This window comes from Biomphalaria glabrata, chromosome 6 (assembly GCF_947242115.1).
Source record: "Biomphalaria glabrata chromosome 6, xgBioGlab47.1, whole genome shotgun sequence".
NCBI lineage: Eukaryota > Metazoa > Mollusca > Gastropoda > Planorbidae > Biomphalaria > Biomphalaria glabrata.
Genome location: NC_074716.1, coordinates 51,347,410 through 51,371,248, shown reverse-complemented (window position 1 = coordinate 51,371,248; position 23,839 = coordinate 51,347,410). Strand labels below are relative to the sequence as shown.

The 23,839-nt window shown below is 40.3% G+C and overlaps 1 protein-coding gene across 4 annotated transcripts in view; it reads left to right on the top strand.

Moving 5' to 3' along the window:
* LOC106055847 (protein kinase C-binding protein NELL1-like) overlaps positions 1–23,839 on the top strand; it is a 229,561-nt gene that overhangs the window by 50,062 nt on the left and 155,660 nt on the right. The window contains exons 1-2 of one of the 4 annotated variants that reach the window (XM_056031490.1): positions 14,675–14,955; positions 21,353–21,873. The exons of 1 other annotated variant lie outside the window; for it this stretch is intronic. In XM_056031490.1, the coding sequence (XP_055887465.1) occupies positions 21,753–21,873 (121 nt within the window). In that variant the 5' untranslated portion in view covers positions 14,675–14,955; positions 21,353–21,752. Of the gene's footprint in view, positions 1–14,674; positions 14,956–21,352; positions 21,874–23,839 lie in introns of those variants that run through there. 2 more of the 4 variants (XM_056031488.1, XM_056031487.1) reach the window with 2 other exon arrangements.

Sequence of the window (23,839 nt, the reverse complement as noted above, 5' to 3'; positions counted from 1 at the left end):
AAATCTTGTGTGGTGCGTCCAACAGACTAAGAGAAAAGTGAATGTGAAAACCTTTAGTCAGACCATTAAAGCACATTTAAATTTGAGTTGTAATTTTGAACACACACACACACACACAAAGAGAATTCCCCTCCGGCTATGATGATTTCTAAAGTTTTTACCATTGGCGTTCAATTGGATTAATTACTTTGCACTTCTGCCAATTGACAAAATAGAATATGTTTCGTTGCTTTGTTTCTGGCAAGAATTTTATTTTTTTACAACACATTTTGTTTCACTTCCGGTGTTCTTGAGAAGGTAGTGATTAGAGTGAAGCCCCCCCCCCCCTTTTTTTTTTTAAAGCAGGGTGTCGGAATCGGTTGAAAAAAAAAAAGTTTAAATACGAGCACCACTTTCACCCCCCTTTCCCTCCGGGCCCCCCTAACACTACGCTTTTTCCTCGATCACTCGTTACACACACCACGCACGCAGGCACATACTCACATACATACCAGCGGACGCTTTACTTTTAAAATAATGTAAAACTGTTGTCAAAATCTTCTTATAGGCGTTACACTTCCGGTTGCGGGGAGAGCTGATTGGGAGCTGACCTCTCCACACTCCCTCCCTTCCAGACAGTTTTAGTTTTTATCGCCCCTCTCCACCCCCACCCCCCACTTCAGACTTTCTTTGTTTCTACTCTCACTCGAACAACCCCCCCCCTCCCAGCCGTTAAAAAAAGTCTTAACCTTAGAACCCCCCCCCCCTTTAACGTCCCCCCCCCCCACACACACACACAAACCGCCACCACCAAAAGCCTTTCCTCTGGCATTCTCTCTCCCGTCTTTCTTGTAGTATCCAGTGTCCAGAGGAATTCTCGTTTCGGATTTGCAGCCCCAGCTGATGATGTGGTGGAAGGGATGGGAAAGAGGGGTGGGGGGGGGGAGGGGTTTAAGAAAACACATTGCGGGGGGTGGGGTGGGGAGGGAAGAGGGGGGGGGGGGAGAGCACAAATTAGGCTACGAGGAGGGCGGCCTGAGAACGCTTGAAAGGTTACTGGACGATCTGCCCTTAGTCTGCTTAATTTTCAAACTTAAAGAATTGAAGTTTATAGTTCATTTATATTGTTCTCGATGAAGCCATAACATACAACAAGCAAACTAAAAGAAATATTTTAAAAAAGAAAAAAAAAAAAACATCAACAACAGAGCTTATCGAAAGGGGAAGAACTTGGCCCTTAAAACTATATCTACCAATAACGTACACTTTATTTCCCTTAATTAACTAATTGACAATTTTTTTAAAATATCGTCAACAATTATTGACGGGGACTAAACCATATACATTTAGCCATATTTTTAAATGATGAAGAATTAGTTTCTCTTTTTTTGGTATCAAAATAATAATTAATTACCAGTGATTGGTTACTATTTTTTTTATTGATTCATGTCTTGTCTATGACAATGAGTACATATGTGAAAATTAATCCGAGAATGGGTGTGGTAGAAAAAACGTATACACGCTTTTTACCAAACAGACAGACAGACAGACAGACAGAGTGAGTTGATATAAGCTTTTTTAGAAACATTTTGTAGCTGGTGTTTTTAAGTAGATGTTAATTATTATAATATTAATGTAATACTACTATTATTATCAAATTCTTTAGACTGATTCTAAAACAATAAATTTGTACGCTACAGAAAAAAAAAACAATAAGTTTTACTACTTTACTGGAAACTATACAGCAAGCATCGTTATACAGGGTGGCCCACACGTGAAGTGAGAGTTATTAAACTAACTTTTATTCATTTGAAGTTTACTGGAGAAATGTTGCAATTTTGAAGAATATTTTGAGCATCTGGGAGATTCAATTGTTCATTTTTTATGTTTATGTCAGTGGCGTATCTAGGGTATATGATGCCCAGTGAGGCAGCTCATCATGATGCCCCCCCCCCACACCCAACAATGAAACTGCTAAAAGACCTTTTTTTCAAACTAATTTGTATTCATCGTGAAAGTAATGCTACTTTCCCCATCAATTGCTAAATTAGTGAGTCATTAATTTTTTCGGCGTTGTCATGGCTCGGTGGTCGTTAAAATTTACAAGAAGCAGTGGATTCTTTTTATTCAAAATGACTGAAACCAAACAGAATAATACAGAAAATGAAAATAAATTACGACTTTTCATCGAGATTGAGTGTCTACAGGTAGACATATTGTTATGACCGCTTGACTAAGATGAAACCAGAGTACTGAGCAATGATGTAACAACCTGTGCCATGTGCCTCAGAAGAATGTAGGCGTGTAAAAGTGCGGGCCTTGGGAGATTTTTAAAAAATCTAGTAAATTTGATTCAACCTGGTCCACAAACTTAAGCAAGAACATAGGCGATTAACGCTAGCGCCATTAGAGCATGGAATGGGTTGCCTGAGCTAGTCAGGAAAACCAGTGACTTGGCAGAATTTAGGTCATTGGTTAATATGCATGACTGAATGCATGAAGCGTAGGACGTAATCATCTTCTTTTTTTGAAGTAACGTCTGTATCATATATGATAACAGGGCCGGTCCTAAAAGTTGCGGGGCCCTATGCGAAACGGATTACGCGGGGCCTAGTCTTGGTGGGAATAAGGATAATAAGTGAAAATTGAGATTTTGTATTAGAAAATAAATTCGGCTTTGCATTTTATTCATTCTTTACTAGTACAAAATAGCGATCAAATTAACTTTACTTTACTAACCTTGCAACCTATGGCATATTTATATGCCAGTGACTATAAAAGTAAATAAGGTATTGGAACGTTCGGTTTAGGTGAAAACTCGTCCGATTATTACATTTTATTACATGAAAACTGACGATTCCCTTTTTTTATCGCACGTAGGATTGGCTTCGTAATAAATGACACCCACAAATGACAATTTTGTCAATTTTTCAGGAGATTTTTATGAGTTTTCAGGAAAATTTAATAATGCATGACATTTCCAGGAATTTTTTTGTACATATTTTGCAATTTAATAATTAAACATAGAATTAGCGCGGGGCCTTTGAAAGTGCGGGGCCCACTGCGACCGCATAGGTTGCAGTGGCCTAAGACCGGCCCTCTATGATAAAATTTGTCATACAATTTGTGCATTTCTCAAAATATAGATTGGACTATTAGGGTAGGTCCGGGGTCGGCAACCTGCGGCTCGCGAGCCACATGCGGCTCTTTGGATGTGAAGCTGCGGCTCTTTAGTTCCATACGCAAATATTATTTATTTTATCGAAACATTTTTTGTAAAATAGTTCTGAATCGTTTAACAAAAATTAGGCGCCTATTCGATCTCTGAGCCACTTGTCCTCGCTTTTCACCACACCCCTTCCCCATTACACGCGTCGTCACTTTTGTCAGTCCGTCGGGAGATCTCGGCCGTCGTCGGATGTTTCTATGTAGGTTTTAATTCGCTTTCAACGCAAGACAAAAAGGCATCTTCGTGTGCTTTGGCTGTGGCGTATAGTTTGTTGTTTCAAGTAAATGAGTTAGAAGCGATTATCTTCTCAAACTTAGAAGCACTCCTTAAGTAATGCTAATATGGCAGGCAGTGCCACTAGAAATTGCACAAAAAGGCAAACCATTTACAGACGGTGAGTATGTCAAAGACTGCTTCCTACGTGCATCTGAAAAACTGTTTCGTGATTTCAAAAACAAACCAGAAATCTTGGAAAAAAAAATATTAAAGATTCGCCACTATCCGCTGAAACAGTACAAAATAGAGTGGCTAAAATGTCTTCAAATGTAACATATTTGCAGGTGGAAGATATTCAACTTTAACTACCCTATCACTTGCTATAAATGAGTCTTGCAACATAAAAGACACAGCATTAGTTGCTCTTTTTGTCAGGTATATCTCTTCCCAAGGTCCAAAGGAAGAACTTCTAGGTTTAATACCTCGTGACAAACTAGAGGTGAGGATATAACGAATGCCCTGCAAAGACATTAAGATCAATTTAAATAAAAAATCGTTTAAATGGAGCCAGAAGTATGACATGAAAAAAATAAAGAGGCAACTGCGATTCTTCAGAGCAAAATAAACCACGAAATTCTTACGTATCACTGAATAATACACCATCCCGGACGAAATAGTTGAGGCCATAAATTTGTTAATCAATATTGTTAACATCATCTTGTCAAAAGCACTTCACCATTGTCAATTTTAAAGACCTAAATGGAGACTCAGTATTCCGAGCTCCTTCTTCCCAGTAAAGTGCGATGGCTGAGACGTCTTGCTTTGTGCTTGAATGAAATAAATATATTCCTAAATGAAATAAATCAATAATAGAATTTAGGATTCAAAATTCAGTGTTTTATCTACAAGTGCCAAACTAAATTCGTGTAATTCTGAATAGCTATGGACTGAATGGACCCTAATGTAAGCTCGTCTTCTCAATTTACATGTTACCCCAAACTCAGAAATCGAAATATCTCTAGTTTTCTGATGCCATTGAGCAATGATCTCCCCTTACATTATTTACTCTTTGAGGTTGAAACTCGAAGCTACTAGAAGTGTAAATGGAAAACCTTCCTCTTTACATTGATGTAGCAACCTTGATGTTTCATACCACGTGACAGCAAGCCACTCGACTTAGTCTCGTTTGTTTGTTGTTATTTTGATTGCGGTCAATGCATTCCAAGCAACGAAGATGACCGATAAAAGTAAAACAGAAGCACAGCACAACTGCAACATGGCTAATTGGTTTCTAATTCTTTATTATGACTCCAGCACGGCAAGAGATCGTCTTCCCTATCCTACCGCGACGTATCCCCGATTAAAGCTTAAAATTGAATATTTACCCATTCCAATTCGACATGGAGTTAATAGGGCTTGTCTTCGAGTCCGAAGATTAATGAGGAGTGCAATAATTCGCGTGGATACGCAGTGTCATCTGCGACCTATTTTGCAATATCCAGCCAGAGGCGTAGTTAGGGTGGGGGAGAATATGAAAATCCCGCCGGCCTCCTCTTGAGGGGGGGGGGGGGGGCCCAAATGAGTGTATTTTACATTAAATATTACGCAAAAAACACGGCCTGCGGCCCAATCTGGTCCGTATATCGGTAATGTATTATATAAGATAAGATAAGATATGAGGCCCTTCGAAACAGTTACCCACTTTGCAAAGTGAAGCCGTGAAGGATTGGCCCGTGACACATGTTGCAGAAATGTACCTTTTTCCCCGCCTGACTCAAAAAAGGTTGGCCACCTTTACAAACACCTATTAACTTCATCGCTGATATAATGACCTGTATACATATGTGCTACATCTAGCTGCTGTATCACAAGCTGACTGTAGCCACCGAGTGCTGTTGAACGGGGCGGAAACTGCGCTGTTATGAGAGCAGGAGTACGAGGCAATTTTTAGAGGTGATGAAACCTTGCATTGTCTAGAGCAGGCCGTGGCTTGTTCCAGGTCACCCAGCGGGAGAAGGGTGGTGGGGGTAGGAATGCCGAGAGGGGCGCTAGGGCGGATTTCTATTTCTAACACAACAAAACATCTGACAAGGCCTATTAGTTGTACATCTAGGCCTTGGCCTGTTACTTTTAGAACTTACACTAGGCTAATCACACGCAAAATCTAATCAGTAGTTCTAGCATTATCAGTTAAAGAAAAAAAATATTCTTACTCAAGCTCAAAGACAAAGACCAATTATAAGTATATGTAAACTAAGGCATATTATTTGTCATTACCTACTAAGGCTTCTTGCTTATCCACAAAGCCCAGTGACTTGGCAGAATTTAAGTCATTGGTTAATATGCATGACTGAATGCATGACGCGTAGGACGTAATCATCTTCTTTTTTTTGAAGTAACGTCTGTATTATTTAAGATAAGATAAGATAAGATAAAGCTTATAACAACTCATTCCGTCCTTCTGTCTGGTACAAATTTTGTACACGTCAGTTCTCCGATTTTCTAATCTCGGATCAAGTTGAAACTTTGCACAATTATTCATTGTCCCTAACATACATTAATCAATATAAAAAAATTAAACAAAAAAAAAATTAGTGGTGATTAATCGTGTTTAATATAGCAAATTGAACTAAATCTTACAGTATTGAGAGAGATATTCGCAAATTCGCAGTTCTTTCTCTTATATAAGCTTTGTTTAAAAAAATAATTAAATTTTGTTTTTTTTTTAGATATAGACAATGGCCTATTAATTACAGATATCAATTAATTTTGTAATTAAACACTGTTATAAAGTAGAGTATATGTTCCCCTTTCAGACCTTGCGATCTAGAGGTCATAGACTGAGACTTATTACATATAAAAACAAAGTCCAACAACTTTAAGATATAGATGAAAAGGCCCTAGGCCCATTGGTTGTAGATCCTGAAAAGGATAATAACATGTATATCAGGGCGTGAGTGTTGTTATTGTATTTATTGTATATTATATATTGGCCTCCTTCAGTCTTAGAGCGACTATGGTTCATCTCGAACACTTTTTCATGTGGCTGCGGAGCCCTATTTTGGAGAGACACTCCCGTCCACTTATATTGCAGGTCAAGGTGGCTTTAGCTTTGGTGGTAGAGGAGCCGGCCATTTTCCTTGTGGCAAACGTTTCTTCAAGAGCTGAGGCCCATGTTTTCTCGCTGTCCATAGCTTTCTTGGTCACTGTCTCTCTCCAAGTGCGGTCTAAGGCTATGTCTTCCCAATGGTCAGTATCAATGTTGACTGATTTTAAATCCCGCTTTATCACAGCCACGTAACGGAATTGAAGTGGGGGCGACCAGTCTTTCTAGAGCCAGACGTAAGTTGCCCGTACCGAATGATTTTCGGGATGCAATTAATCCTCCATCCGGCGAAGATGACCTAGCTTGTATACAAGTATTAAACTTAGTTCATCCTCAGAGAAATGAAAGAGTCAGGGAGAAAAGGAGTTATTCAAATTAAAAAATCAGAAAGTTGAGGAGTCAGAGAGATGAAAGCGTCAGAGAGATGAAAGCGTCAGAGATATGAAAGCGTCAGACAGATGAAAGAGTCAGAGAGATTAAAGAGTCAGAGAGTAAAGGAGTTATTTAAATTGAAAAATCAGAAAGTTGAAGAGTCAGACAGATGAAGAGTCAGAGAGAAAAGGAGTTATTTAAATTGAAAAATCAGAAAGTTGAAGAGTCTGAGAGAATAAGTTTTAGAGAGATAAAGAGACAGATGAAGAGTCCGATTATCCCCACTAGTCCAAGGTTTACAAAACGTGAATAACAATGACTTAAGTCGCTACCAGAGTGACGCATGTATACCTGTTACTTGGGTCAGAAATCTACCAGGAGTCTTATCAGATGTACAGGTGTGGGCTGACCTAGGTAAAAGTAGAAGTGTGGGAAGTTCGTATGTCAATGACAACAAAAGAAACAAGTACTTATATTTTTTTTTTATTTCGAAAATATTTTTAAAAAAAAATCCATTTCTACTTTATGTAGCTCATGTTTGTCATTGATATCTCATGCTATTTATTTCCTGTAATGCTACATGACTGCGGTCCTTGTGCTGGTCACATGACACCGTGGGCCACAGAAACAGATGACCTTTACATCATCTGCCCTACAGATCGCAAAGTCTTGCAAAGAGTCTTTCACTGAGCTTCACACAGTCATTCAGCTAGAATCTAGGTCTGGTCTAGTATGTTTGTATATTTCAAAATATGCTTGTAACTTACACTTGCTGTTCATAAGCAGACATATTAAGGTAGACACCTGGCCAAACCTTCAGGTGCACATAAAACGGTGCCCTAAATGCTCATGTGCATCTATTTATTTCCCCAGCTTGTTATTAAATACAAAGATACATTAAGAGTCAAGTGCGGGAATTCCCGATGACGCCATGTGACCCCCGCCCCCAAACACATTTTTGTTTCTTCATTCAGTACAATCCTATTGATTAAAAGACGTTAGTCACGTTTCGTTTTAAAATAATTAAATAATTCTAAAAAATTAAATGGTCAAACCTGATTTTTCACCATGTGTCCAAGTAGCCAGTATTTAATCTTTTTAAAACTGTCAATTTTTTTAGGCCAATCGTTATAGCCGTTTTCAAAATAATTTTTTTTTTTCATTACAACTTTGTGAACCCATAAATAGACCGTCAGCTAGTGTAGAAATTGTAAAAACATTGTACTAACTTGTAACTTGTTGAAAGAAAAGTCAAACTAAATTATAACAATTATAACACTAGTTCCGTTTCATGGTATAATTGTACATTTCATATTATACATTGATATACTGGAACAATATCCAAGCAAAGCAAAGAACTGGTATTGAGTAAACTCAAATTCACTACATAAAAGTAAATATTTTAATACAACAACCTTGAGTATAAGTAAAGATAAGCAGACACAATAATTTAGATATAAAGACACAATATACATGAGTTTAAATTAATGAATGAACAAAGATACTGTTAAAACGAAACTAAGGAAAGAAAGATATCCGAATTTTCAGTTGTTCCCCTTTTTATTCTCTCGATTATCGTTACCACGACATCTTGGTTTATTTTTAGCTTGTGTGATCTATTTTTAGCTCTTCTAAAAAAATTTGCATTGATTTTTTATGAAACATGAGTAGCGAAACAATGTTATTATTAATGTTTTTGACGACCTTGACATGTTTTATCACGCCAATAATGTTTCTTTTAGAACTGTAGGATGCCTAATCTGTAGGATGCCTAATCTGGAGGATGCCTAATCCGGGTCTGTAGAGTTTTTGTAATCTGCGTAGTGTATAGCATGTTTCAGTACGCGTTTTATTATTCTTGAGTTTGTATAACAGACTTACAGGTCAAGACATATACAATAAAGTAAATCAATTGGTGTAGATCAGGGGTTCTCAACCTGTGGATCGCGACCCACTTGGGGGTCGATTGACGATTTGCCTGGGGTCGCGTAAGACCATCGAAAATATGGATTGGTATTGTCTATAATCTTCTATTGCTGTATGTGTGTGTGTGGGGGGTCGCGGCAGAGTAGGGGATTGTAAAAAAGGGGTCGCCGAGCTTAAAAGGTTGAGAACCGCTGGTGTAGATTAAATATGAATTTTAAACCCAGAACGGGAACAGTGAAGTCTCGGTCCCAACGGCAAAGATGTTGCCTCTATGAAAGCCTAGCCTCAACTGTCTGTTTATCTATATCTAAGCTACAGTCTCGCTTTGAATAAATGCCGTCACAGTAGTGCGTTCACTACCAGTCACCTAAAGTGCGTCTCTACAGAACTGCGAATAAATATCTAGTACTATATTTATTGAATTTATTAATCCATCCTTCGAAACCAATGACGCTACAGCAGCGGTTCTCAACCTTTTAAGCTCGGCGACCCCTTTTTTACAATCCCCCACTCTGCCACGACCCCGCCCCCCCCCCCACACACATACAACAATGGAAGAATAGACAAATAACAATCCATATTTTCGATGGTCTTAGGCGACCCCTGGCAAATCGTCAATCGGCCCCCAAGTGGGTCGCGATCCACAGGTTGAGAACCCCTGAGCTACAGCCTGTGTAGGAGCCCTTGCCTGCTCCAAAACATCTTTCAGTTTATATCTCTTCTCTTATAAAATACATGGGGGAAGGGGGCGCGGTGGCTGAGTGGTTAAGCGCTTGACTTCGGATGTTGAATTTTGGGATTTTAGGGGGAAAGTAAAGGCGGTTGGTCGTTGTGCTGGCCACATGACACCTTGCTCTTTAACCGTTGGCAATAGAAAAGATGGACCTAATATCTGCCCCATAGATCGAGAAACTTCTACTGTAAATTAGAAGATGATTAAAAAGATGTTGATTACGTCACATGCGTGACCCTAGGTCATGCATGTTAACCAATGTGCTAAACTCCTGGCTGATTCAGGCAACCCATTCCATGCTCTAACACCACCAGGGAAGAAGGAAATGTTTCCTAGCATAGCCTCTCTCTCTAATCTCTCTCAGATCTGTTGTATCATCTATCCACCGTATTCGTGGTTAGCTTGTTGTTTCTCGTAATATTTTCTCTATTCATAAAGTCTAAAGCTAATAAAATAAATAAAAATAAATGAATAAATAATAACTTTTCAAAACCCAAACTATAGTGTAAAATGTAATGTTAATATCCTATTATTGCTAATAAAAAATTTTCCATACTCATCTCTCTAGTGATATATGTGTGTCAAATAGAGCAGGCAGAGTCCAACAAAAACGTCATTAATCTCAACTCTGCTGACCAGACACTGGCCAGATAATAAGGGCACTATGACCAGACACTGGCCAACTATCGATCACTCTGACCAGACACTGATCACGTACTCACCGCTTTGACCCACTACTCTTGTTCATATGCTTTCTTACTAGATTTATTGACTATTCAATAACACACACATCTTATGTGACCTTTTTTTTTAAATCTGACCCTACTAGGCCAATCTGTTTCTCTCTCCTGTCGGTTTGTCTATCTACCTAAAGACAAAAAAACAACAAAAACACTGAAGTTCCCCTTTCAAATCTTGCGGTCTAGAGGGCAGATGACGTAAAGGTCATCTGTTTCTATGGCCGAGGGTTAACGAGGGTATCATGTGACCAGGGAAACGACTAACTGCCTTTACAGTTTAGTGATTATTATTATAATATAATGATAGAACTTAGCATCTTTTGTTGTATTTAATCAAGAAATAAAATAAAAAAATGACCTCGTTAAAACCACAGTTGTATATTATCTTATATTTTGACTGAAAGTTGATTGTGACTTCCGGTCGATGCGGCTCTTTTGAGAAGGAAACAGTATTGTGCACCTGGAGATTTTTACCAGGGGACCAGAGAAAGACAGCTTTTTTTTTTTTTTTTTTTTTACTTTTTAGCATTCTTCATTTACCTGTCCTCCGGCGTATTGCATCAAGACTATATCTGTTACTCCCTCTCACAGCCTCCCCCGTTACCCCACGCCCTTCCAAAACCCGACCCAACTCCCCCGTCTACGCCAACGCCGTCTCCCCAGAGCGCCCTCTTTGCTACTACACCGACACTTTCATGAATGGGAGAGCCGAGGCCGAGGCCGAGGCTGAGGCTGAGGCTGAGGCTACTTACTATCCAATACATCCAACTCCTGGCGTACCCCCCCCCCCCCACACCCCTCTTTCTGATTCCCTCATCTCCCCCCCCCTCTCCAATTTAACCACGTAACTCGCTTTCAATCTTACTGCACGTGTAGAGATTTCTTATCGGAGGGACTGGCTTGGACCTCCCTGCCTCTCAACCCCCCCCCCCACCTCACGAGCCAGCATACGTCTCATTCATTTTCTTCACACGGCGCCCTCCCCCCAACTTGGCGCCCTCTACCTCCCCCCTCCCCTTTTATTTATTAAGTTTAAGACATAAAACTATAATCCCTTTAAAGACTTTCTCTCTCTCTCTCTCTCTCTCTCTCTCTCTCTCTCTCACGCACAAACACACGCTTATGTATTGTTTATAAATATATTGTGTATATCTGTTTTGAAAGACAGAGCAAGAGAGAGAGAGAGAAAGAAAGAGAAGGAGAGAGATATATTGAGAGAGAAGAAGAGAGAGAAGAAGAGAGAGGGACAGAGATATAAAGAGAGGAAGTCCCAGAGAGTGAGAGTGAAAGAAACATAACATTATTACCCCCATTTTTTAATGGAAAATTTTGAGACAGAGAGTGAAAGGAAGAAAAAGAAAGAAGAGTGAAATATATATATATATATAGAGAGAGAAGAATAGAAAGGGACAGAGATATAAAGAGAGGGAGGACCCAGAGAGTAAGAGAGACAGAAAGAAAGAATGACAACAAGTAAAGAAAGACATTCAGAAGAAGAGAGACTGAGAGCAAGAGAGACTGAGAGCAAGAGAGACAGAGAGCAAGAGAGACTGAGAGCAAGAGAGACCGAGAGCAAGAGAGACAGAGAGCAAGAGAGACAGAGAGCAAGAGAGACAGAGAGCAAGAGAGACAGAGAGCAAGAGACTGAGAGCAAGAGAGACTGAGAGCAAGAGACTGAGAGCAAGAGACTGAGAGCAAGAGACTGAGAGCAAGAGACTGAGAGCAAGAGAGACTGAGAGCAAGAGACTGAGAGCAAGAGACTGAGAGCAAGAGACTGAGAGCAAGAGAGACTGAGAGCAAGAGACTGAGAGCAAGAGACTGAGAGCAAGAGACTGAGAGCAAGAGAGACAGAGAGCAAGAGACAGAGAGCAAGAGAGACAGAGAGCAAGAGACTGAGAGCAAGAGAGACAGAGAGCAAGAGACTGAGAGCAAGAGACTGAGAGCAAGAGACAGAGAGCAAGAGACAGAGAGCAAGAGACAGAGAGCAAGAGGGACAGAGAGCAAGAGACTGAGAGCAAGAGACTGAGAGCAAGAGACTGAGAGCAAGAGACTGAGAGCAAGAGAGACTGAGAGCAAGAGACTGAGAGCAAGAGACTGAGAGCAAGAGACTGAGAGCAAGAGAGACAGAGAGCAAGAGACAGAGAGCAAGAGAGACTGAGAGCAAGAGACTGAGAGCAAGAGAGACAGAGAGCAAGAGACAGAGAGCAAGAGAGACTGAGAGCAAGAGACTGAGAGCAAGAGACTGAGAGCAAGAGAGACAGAGAGCAAGAGACTGAGAGCAAGAGAGACAGAGAGCAAGAGACTGAGAGCAAGAGAGACAGAGAGCAAGAGAGACAGAGAGCAAGAGAGACAGAGAGCAAGAGAGACAGAGAGCAAGAGAGACAGAGAGCAAGAGAGACAGAGAGCAAGAGAGACAGAGAGCAAGAGAGACAGAGAGCAAGAGAGACAGAGAGCAAGAGAGACAGAGAGCAAGAGAGACAGAGAGCAAGAGAGACAGAGAGCAAGAGAGACAGAGAGCAAGAGAGACAGAGAGCAAGAGAGACAGAGAGCAAGAGAGACTGAGAGCAAGAGAGACTGAGAGCAAGAGAGACTGAGAGCAAGAGAGACAGAGAGCAAGAGAGACAGAGAGCAAGAGAGACAGAGAGCAAGAGAGACAGAGAGCAAGAGAGACAGAGAGCAAGAGAGACAGAGAGCAAGAGAGACAGAGAGCAAGAGAGACAGAGAGCAAGAGAGACAGAGAGCAAGAGAGACCGAGAGCAAGAGAGACCGAGAGAGACAACAAAAGGAAAAAAAAAGACACAGAGACATAAAGAATGAAACCGAAAGAGAGCTAAGAGAAAAATTGGGAGCTAGAAAGAGAGAAAAGAGAAAATAAAGAGAAAGAGAGAGAGAGAGAGTATAAATATTGTTTGAAAAGAATGCTGGACTCCATATGTAATTCTAATTGAGAATAGTGTCGTCGTGCATATCAACTCTGATCTCCGCACATCTTTAATGCACCTTAATTATCTTGTCTGAAAACATCTACCTGAAGGATTTTTACAAAAAAAAATAAATATTTAGATCAGTGCTAGGCACTCTCCTCTCTCCGAAAGTAAGTTAATTAATCACTTCCTCCCATCTTTCTTTTGCTTCCGGGAGCTTAGCCTTGTTTCACTTTCATTGAGGTTTCTAGAACTAGGTCAGATATTGAGATGGTAAAATACATTCAATTGCTATTTGTCTAACATTGTCTGCAAGTAATTATTTGTGAGGTGTTCTTTGGTTCACCCCATAACATTTTACCCCCCATTATTGGTGGGGAATTTTGAGAGAGACTTTATTCCTTTATTATTGTTCCTTCTGTCTCGATTTGTTTGTAATCAAGAAGCTCTCTAGATCAGCGGTTCTCAACCCTTTAAGCTCGGCGACCCCTTTTACCCCCCCCCCCACTCTGCCGCGACCCCCCACACACACACATAACGCAACAGAAGAGTAGACAATAGCAATCCATATTTTCGATGGTCTTAAGCGACCCCTGGCAAATAGTCAATCGACCCCTAAAAGGGTCGCGAACCACAGGTTGAGAACCCCTGCTCTAGATCTTAACAGCTTAACAAGATTAATTGTCATTTTATTAAAAGAATAAGCGTCTAATTATAGAATTTTAAAGGGAGTTAACCTTTTTTTCTGATTTTTTTTTATAGATTACACCAAAGAAATAGTGGTTGCATTAAATTCTAAATCACTCAAGTTAAACTCAAAAACTTTCTTGTAGCTCTGAAGTACATTATGTCAATGTTCTTTCGGAATTATTATTAATTACATTTATTTTTAGCATGTTTTATTCTTGGTAATCGAAAGCTTCATTAGCGACACCAAAAAGCTGCAGTGGAGTGTCATTCGTCTGCCACGAAAGGTGCGCAGTAAACGTGAAACCACCTCCTAACTGTTACCGAAATTGATCTTCTCCGCCACTGTTTGCCTTGGTGTCTGACATCGTCGTCTCAGCGCCCCAGAGACAACACGAGGCGGTAAATCTTCTATGCGCGAGAGCTCCTCCGCCGTGTTAAAGCGCCCCCCTTTTTTTTTTCCCCCATCTCTTAGGCTGTTTAGCACCCCCCCCAGTACCTCACCGTGGCCCCCTTGATCCCGTGCGGTCACACGTAGCGCGGGGCCCGCTCCTCCTCTCTCGCCATGCATGGCCCGTCTCGACGTGGACCACTGTTAAAAAAAAAAAAAGAAATATTTCCCCAAGTTGTGCGTGTGTGTGTGTTTGTAATGGAAGGCGAGGGAGGCGGGTGGGAAGACAGACGAGGCGGGGTGTGGGGAAGGCGATGGGGGGGGGGCGGGCCTCCTCTGTCTCGTTGGAAGAATGAGAACAGGGCGAGCTGTTATACGTGAAGGAAGTGGTTTCTCCTCGCGTGCTCACACCGTCCGTTCAGTCAGGGAGACTGCGAGCAAGCCAGCCGGATTAGTGACTTGGAATTTTTTTTTTTTTTATTCATCTAGTACTTCACCTTTTTTTTCTCCGCATATTCCGCAAACGTTCAGACAGGACACTAGGGGCGTACCACACTGTGGCACAGTATCGGAATTCTGTCGTGATCTACGAGTGTTTGTATTATAATTTGTGACTGTGATCTATAAGCGCCTTTGATGTTCAGATCTACCGGTATCTATCTTTAGTCTTAATAATGTGTTTGTGTGCTTAGTCCAAAATGGTTCGTTGTATATAAAAATCTATACTTGTGTGTTATTTTTTTTTTAATTTTAGAACTTAGAAGTTCAAGTTGGTCATTCTATTTGCAGTACTCTAAGTTCAGTTGTTGTTGGTGTTTATTTAGTGGTAACTTGATTTATCTATGGTGTACTGGTGCAGTCTGCTCTATTCGTGTCTAATATCTGATTTCTGTGTTGTATTGGATTAAAGTAGCAGTTATTTCGATAGAAGGTGAGGAGACAATTTGGTGTTATATATAATGTACATCTAACGAAGGCCCTACTTACTGGTGGAGTGTAAAGATCTCTTGTTGGTATATCTAGTGTTGTGTAGACAGGAATTTATTCTATAAACTGGAATCTCTTCTAGATCTATACATTCAACTTTGACATAGAGATCGATTCAGTCTTGCTTACCTTGGAGAGTATAACTTTTTTTTTCGCAATCTATGTTGGACTTTATAAGAATTTAGTCAATCGAATGAATATTGACATAGCTAGACATAATATTCCAAAAGTGAATGGCCAGGTTACTTTTGTCTTTGCAGTCGGTTAGTCTCCGGGACGTTGCCTTGTATGCAGATCTAGATTTAGCATGCCGTACCACGTGACATTTCCCGGCCTGCATCACTAAGAATAGAGAGATCCATAAAGTTAACAATAGAGCTAGAGCATCTACATTCAAATAGCAAGAGGCAGTGGCGTGGCTAGGGGGGGGGTTGGGGGGGGGAGAATTTGAAAATCCCCCCCCCCCCCGGGCCCTCACTTGACGGAGGCCCCCAAATGAGTGGCTTTTTACATTGAAAATTAAATGTTACGCAAAATGCAGGTGCCCCCAAAGAGGTCAAGCCCCCGGGCCCCCAAACGATGGAAAATTCCTATAGCTACGCCCCTGGCAAGACGATATAGTGGTGTTATTGTCTGAAGACCGACAGAAGACTTACAGTCAGCTAATGTTATTTTTATTGCCAGTTACGTTACGGATATCTAGTGCATGATGCACCTTAGCACCCCGATGAAAAGGCGCATCCCGTTTTTTTGTCCTCTTCACCCCCTCCATCATTGTAGGGATGATTCTTTTGGTAAGCGCCAGATCTTATAAGCATCAGATCTTGTAAGCATCAGATCTTATATCGCATCAAATCTTATAAACATCAGATCTTATAAGCATCAGACCTTATAAGCACCAGATCTTATAAGCATCGATTTTGAAAACCTCAAGCTCCATGTGGGTCTATACCTGAATAGCACAGGTGAAAAATTGTAGGTTCCAGGTGAAACCTTTTAGACACTGGCCATGATTGTTATACAACTAAAACTAAAAATAGCCACTGTATTAAGGAATGTGATAAATAGCTTTCATGAAAAAAAAATATGTATCCCTAATTAGTCCATCTCTCTCTTTCTCTCTATCTCATATTCTTCACACACAGTCTCTCTTTTCTCTCTCTCTCTCTCTCTCTTTCTCTCTCTCTCTCTCGTTAACACGTGGTCGACATGCAATAGTCAATACCGGCATAACCGGTGCAGCCGATCTTCCGTTGGGCGGTATCGACTCTTGGCTACTTGTTTAGTTTACCGAGTGTACTGTGTTTCCACCGGGCAGTATCGACCCTGTACATTTACAAAGCGGTGTTCCTACAGCGCGGCTTCGCCTCATTATTAGAATTTTAGCGATGCGCCTCGTCTGATGATAAATTAATGTGTCTGGGTTGGAGGAATGTGTGTAGGTGTGTGTATAGCGCCTGTGTTAATCAGAAAGCAATAGATTCTATGTCGTACTAGCTGGCTATCATCTTTGTAAGACTTGTATTCGAAAAAAAAATGTTAAAGCTCCATCTTGCGATCTATGGGGCAGATTATGTAAAGGTCATCGGGTTTAGTGGCCCGCGTATAACCAAGGATGTCTTGTGGCCAGCTCAATGACCAACCGCCTTTAGCTTTTGCCCAACTACTGTCAGGTACCCGTTAGAGCTGGGTGGACTCAGAGGAGCTTAGGAGATCACGAATTTTAAAAATCCCATTCTTCACAAAGATTTGAACCCAGAATCCTCGGTTATGAAGCCAAACGCTTTACCACTCAACCACCTCGCCTCCAAGTCGTATTTTGATAGATTTTAGATGTTGATCTATTTCCAAGAAAATAGAGTACCCCCGACGAGGACATTGTACAAACAACATAATCTAATTGTACTTCTTTGGAACGGTAGTAAAAAAGACTGTCTTTGAATACCGGAATGTATAAATTTCCAATTCTCTTATAAGTCTATTACTGGTCTTTTTTTTTTCAAGTTCCCTATTATTCTCCTATTAGTCTGTTATTATTCTCTTATTAGTCATTTTGTATATTCTTATTAGTCTGTTATTAGACTCTTATTAGACTTGTTTGTAACTTCTTACTACTATCTTATTGTTTTCTTCTTAGTAACTTATGGTCTCTTATTGGCTTCTTTAATATTCTCTTATTGATGGTCTACTCTCTTTATCCGTAGTTAACTTTACTGGGAATGCGAAGCGAAACTCTCTGAGTAAATTCGTATTCATTACCTTTATCTTAGGTATTCCACATAGAAGTTTAGGAGTCCCATCTAGATGCTAGCAGGTGAAGTCTTAAAGAAAGATTTGAACCCGGAGCTTTCGGGCATGAAAAGTCACACTCTTTCCAGTCGGCCAACATTAGAGTTAAATTGCCGTGTCATTGTCTTAGCGACCAACCTTCAGTGAAGTCCAGTAGGGCGTCGGCGCCGTAGGCACCATTATCCCGTTGATGGTTAGAAAGGCTTTTATCCAACCACCAGGCCTGGACATGGGGCTCTTCACCCCTGTCCTGTCTGAGGGCGCTCCCAACGGTAGCGACCAACAGATTCGTCTGCCAGTGAGTTGTGTGTCGCGCACCTTATTTTGTCTCATTCTTTTGTAATGAAAGATTTGGATTACGGTTTTAAAAGGAACATGGACTAACCTTTGCATCATCACGTGTTAGTATTCTTGTGACCATGGTTCATTAACCGAGACCATACTATTTTTTTTTTTAATTCATAAGTACAGATAAAATAGGCATGGTAAGTAAAGGCGTGTACCATTTATTTAATAAATCTTCGTGATGGGGGTTAAAACGTCGAAGCCTGATAGGAGCCACCAACAGGGCCAACCTGAGGCATAGGCGAATTAGGCAGCCTTTGATTGATGGGGACCCCGCAAAGGACTCAAAATAAAAATAAATTTAGAGAAGAAATAGCGAAACTTGTGCCCAGCGATATAGTTGGTATTTTTAATTTTTCGCTGTTTAATTTTTTAATTTTTTTTCTATTTCATTTCGTGCCACAAAAATTCATTTCGCCTAGGGCCTCCAATTATCTAAAGCCGGCCGTGCCGCTAACTTAATTGCCCAAAACTAAAACCCACATTTCAGAATCGCCCCTGAACGATTCGCCTCTTACCAGCTTACGTCCATATCAGCAATTTCTCAGGCCATCAAGTTCAGAGACGCTATTCTTTACATTACATTGCAGTAAGCAGCAGTTTAAAACAAAAAAAAAAACAAAAAAAATCTACATAAGACTTGTCTTATAAAGATTTGGCGCTTATCAAGGCCGGGTATAATCTGCACCTTCGCCACGGGGTGCCCTGCAGGGGAGCCGTCCTCGCAGGCATGCGTAAAAATAGCTACTTTCTATCTCTTGTGTCATTCAGAATAATTTTTATTTGATTTCGTCCTGGGGTTTTTGCAAATTTTTATGATATTGCGCATTTCAACATTGTATATCCGTTTATGCTTAGTTAAACGATGATTATCACACTGCGATGTCTGTAAATAGATATCATGTAACACAGTTTATGCATAACATTTTAGAGCAAAAATATATTCCAGAAAATATGTTTATCTGTACAGAAACATTTGAAAAGAATGTGCCAGCAGGCATTTTTTTTATTTAGGATAGAATTTGGTATAAATCTGTGTTCTCCGTTATATGCCAGATCTAACATTACATCTTGATTAGAAGCTGATAGTTCTCGTCGTATGTATTTTGATCTCATTCGATCTCGAACTGATCGATGGATTTAAAGGCGGTTCCACTGCTCATTATTTTCAGTTCCCGGTTCCGCAGCCATTAAAGACTGATGTTTTTTTGCCTACCAGATAATCTACTTTGGCAGTCAAAGAAAATATTCGCGCACCATTTTAATTGACTTCTCACTAAGGTATTCTTATTGGAGATTTTCAAACATGGAGGCCAATCTATAATTAGTAAGCTTTTTTTTTTTTTAGTGTGTATCCGGTGTAAAGAATGCAGAAATATGGATTAGCGAATTATTTAAATAAAGCATTTAGGATTATAATTATCAGCACAAAGTAATGGTGTTATTTAGTGGACGACGGGAAACGTGAACAGGATGTTAGAAATCTTAGAAACAAAGAGAAGATAACTAGGATTCACTTTTGGTGTGAAAATTTACTTCAGTCAAACACTGGCGATGATTTTTTGGCTTTTTCGAAACCAGACAAAGCTTCTATAGCCACGTGAACTTGGATGGCTGCCTGGTCGTGCGGTTTGCGCGCTGGACTGTCGTTTGGATTTATCGATGGTCCCGGGTTCAAACCCTGCCCGCTCCCATCCCCCGTCGTCCTGCGGGAGGTTTGGACTAGGAAGTAAACTATCTTCAACTCTGAAGGGAACATCCCGAAACATGTAAAACATTTTACTTGACGACCTATGGATCTATAATTAGAAAGCCACGAAACCGTAGAGAATTTTAGTCACAGGGCTATATTCGTAGCCCTCGACTTTCACGCAGACAAAAAAAAATATTTTTAAGGATAGCGGTTAACTCCTCCCCCCCCCCTTTTTTTTCCCACCACCAACAGAAAATGAGATTCGCTACCTCTTTGAAAAAAAGAAAAAAAAGAAAAAAGGTGTCGATAAGAGTGACGTCACACTGTGACAGACGAAAGATTAGATAAACTCAAATATCGCGGCGACTTCGGCTCTGCTGCGTGTATACTCCTGCGTCGGTGACGATGGCCCGCCTTTTGATGTAAGGGCTGGAGGTCAGGGCTTTCCTCTTGCCAGACGTTTGTTGTTGTTAGTTCAACCCCCCTCTCCCCTCCCCCCACGACCCAGTTTTTCCCGCCCTTTTATTTACAAATGTTCAGCATCGCCTCGTAACATTTTTTTTGTGTGTGTTTATATAAACTTAACTCGTCAAATGTTGCTGAATACTCGTGCATTCTCCTGATGATGATGATGTCTGGGATTTCTGCCATGCATGCTAAGTGGTCTACAGGTCTCTGGTTTTTGGAATAGAAGTCTTTTTTTTGGGAAAGATATACTTTGCTGTCGTTAGATTTCGTTTCGTTGGATGGATTCCGGAAGTGTATTATTAGAAAATGACGCTGTGGTCGAAGTGCTTGGCTTCCAAACCTCGGGGTCTGGAGTTCAAAAACAGTTTAAAAAAAAATGAGATTTTCGTGCATCCGATGTACAGAATACAGAATTATTGATTCGCGAATTATTGAAATAAAGCATGTTTACATGTCTGTGGTTTTATGGAAGAGAAGTCTTTTTACGGAAAGATACTTTGCTGTCGTTAGATTTCGTTTCGTTTGATGGATTTTAGGAAGAGTATTATTAGAAAATGACGTTTTGGTCGAAGAGCTTAGCTTCCAAACCTCGGGGTCTGGAGTTCAAAAACAGTGTAAAGAATACAGAATTATTGATTCGCGAATTATTGAAATAAAGAATGTCTACATGTCTGTGGTTTTTTTGGAAGAGAAGTCTTTTTGGAAAGATATTTTGTTGTTGTTAAATAGATTTTCATTCGATGGATTCATGAAGTTTACTACTAATAGAAAAATAAAATGTGGTCGAAGTGCTTGGCCTCCAAACCTCGGGGTCTAGAGTTCAATTACAGCTTAAAAAAAAAATACAACATTGGAATTTGTGATTTTTAGAGGCGTCGAGAGAGATTTGTTGTCATAGCAAGACAGTTAGAAAAGGAGTGGTTTTATAGCCCAATAACAATGCGTCTTCAGTGGTGCCTCAAATTCCCCACAGATGTCTGGAGTTTCTGAAGAACTTGTTTTTTTTTTGTTTTTTTTTTATTTTGTTCAGTTTTCTTTCCATATTTTGTTTATTTTTTTAACTTTCATTTTCTTGTGCAACTATTGGTCCAACCCTTTCAGTTTTCTCTTCGATTTTGTCTGAACGAATTGAGACCTAGCTTTGATTCGTTTGCTCAGCAATATGAAAAAATTTATTATGCTTATTGTATCATTTGTCACACAACACGTGACATCCGGTCAAAATGTTTTTTAAAAGTGTGTGTGTTTGTGTATTCTATTCATACAGGAAAGTGTTTTGATCGCCTATTTCTTATAGTTTCTATCTCTGGAGCTAAAGCTACGTATTCAGTCAAAGTGACTTTTCAATGCGGACATTAAGCTACATGCATTGACCCTCTCCTGCTTGCTTACTGATCAAGTCTGTGTTTCGCTCATCGCATTCAAGTTTTAAAAAAGACTCTTCATCGAGAGGTCCCAAGATAAGAGAGTCGGATTTGGTGGGGGGACAAACTGCGCACAGGAGCGTATCTTTGCCTCCCATTTTCCCCCCTCCCTCTCTCTTTTCTCTCCCTCGTCGGTCTCAATGGTCAAGCGAGCCATACGCTAGGGCAGCTCCTGAGACCCCCCCATCTGGGATGTAATGCGATGTTTCTCGAGCAGAGAGCGGATCTCACGTGTCTTATGTAATGTGTTGTGAGTGGTCTTTCACCAAGTCTACTCACAACCGAAGTACTCTGTGTTCAGCCAGACTTTTACTCGCTCTGAGAGTGGGACTTGTGTTCATGCTACTCCTAGGCTCCAACATAGGTAAGTGACCTGGCCAGGCCTCGGACCCTGAACGTACCTGTTATGAGTGCGTGTCTCTGTAGAGCGGTTGTATTACTCATGAATGACTTGCACTCTGTCTTTGTTTCTCTTGTTCTACCTCCTCTCGCTTTGTTTTCTGGTTCTCTCTTTCTCTTAGGTTATTTCTCCGTGTCTCTTATCTTTGTTTTTTTGTCTTGTATGTGTTTACAATCTACCCTCAGAATTACTTATCTTTCAGTGTCTGTTAGATCTATAAGAATTTTCTAAAAATCTCCATCTTTGCTCTCTCTCTCTCCTCTCTTATCTCTCTTTCTCTCACTTTCTCTCACTTTCTCTCTCTCTCTCTCTCTCTCTTTCTCTCTCTCTCTTATCTGTGTTTACATTATCGTTGTCACATTATATCCACTTATTATAACCATTTAACAATTAGAATTGGGGCGTAGCCCTGTCTGAATCAGTTATTGAAAATAGCCATATCACAACTAAGTATGAATTCTAACTATGTCACATTTAGCTATATAATGTAGCCATGTTTACAATTAGCCATATAATGTAGCCCTGTTACTAGTAGCCATGGAATGTAGTCCTCTGACAATTAAAATTGGAATGCAGTCTGTCACAGTTAGCCATGGAATATAACCATGTTAAAATTAGCCATATAATGTAGCCCTATTACAAATAGTCATGGAATGTAGCCCTGTTACTCTTAGCCATGGAATTAAGCCATGCCAAATTTAGCCATAGAATCTAGCCCAGTCACAATCAGCCATGAAATGTACCCCTGTTACGATTAGCCATGAAATGCATGTATCCCTGCCACAAATAGCCATGAAATGTATCCCTGTCAAAATTAGCAATGACGTATAGCTCTGTTATACAGCTCCGTGTATCAGGCTTGTGCAGAAAACACATATGCATAATTACATTAAGATTAAACCATACAAATTCTGCTCTACCTGTTACACTTGTCAGATTGCAAGCCTTTAAGAAAAACAAGAACCTAAACACCTAATAAAATGCAGAAATATATCTTTAAATATTCATTTATTTATCGGATGCTCGCATTTAGCAATGTGCATACTCCACTAAATATAAAATAACTTATCATATTCTATAGTGAATGCAAGATACATTTTATATCTAAATTTATTTTACAGCAGGCGCAATCAGCGTTTATCGTAACACGACTCTGTACCATTTCGCTACCGCAATGCTACGATTTCTCCAACGGGAGATTACTGCGTGTCGTTTAGCTGAAGGGGAGGGAATGAAAACCCGCTGGCCTTGATAAATGAGCACGAAGGTTTGAAGGCGAGTCACCAGGAGTTAATTGTCCTTGCGCAACGTCGTAGAAATTGGCGGATTGGGTTAAAAGAGATGGAGGGGGCGGGGATCGTATGCGATTAGTACGATACGAGCCTGGCTTGGAGGAGCAATTAGCATAATTTACACCCGTCCAGCTGAGTAATAATAAATAATGTGTTAGCTTGCATGGAAAATCTAAAATTTTTCTTGAGGAACATATAGACGAAATAGGCCCACTTTCATGACAGAATACAACGTACAGCTATAACTGGTGTTAGACATAGTCACCAAGACAGTCATAGACCGGGGGGCGGGGGGGGGGTGTTTTACATGAAATGGAAAGGTAAAAGAAAGTGAAGATAAGAACCATGCCCTATGCAGTATGTCACAGTTCACTAAGACCAATTCACTTACATTTTGAATATAATGTATATATTTATATATCATGCATTTTATATACTGTAATATATGCATTATAATCCAATGCGCTCATAGACCCACACACAGAGAGAGGGTCAGTTCTAGTAGTTTCAACACCCTGTCTTGTGACCCGCCTTTGATGTGATTTAATAGATTGGGGTCCCCCCCCCCGAAGGGTGTAAAGTCCCCAGCCCCCTCCCAACTTATGGTATGACTGTATGTCTAACAGTCTAATTTACCA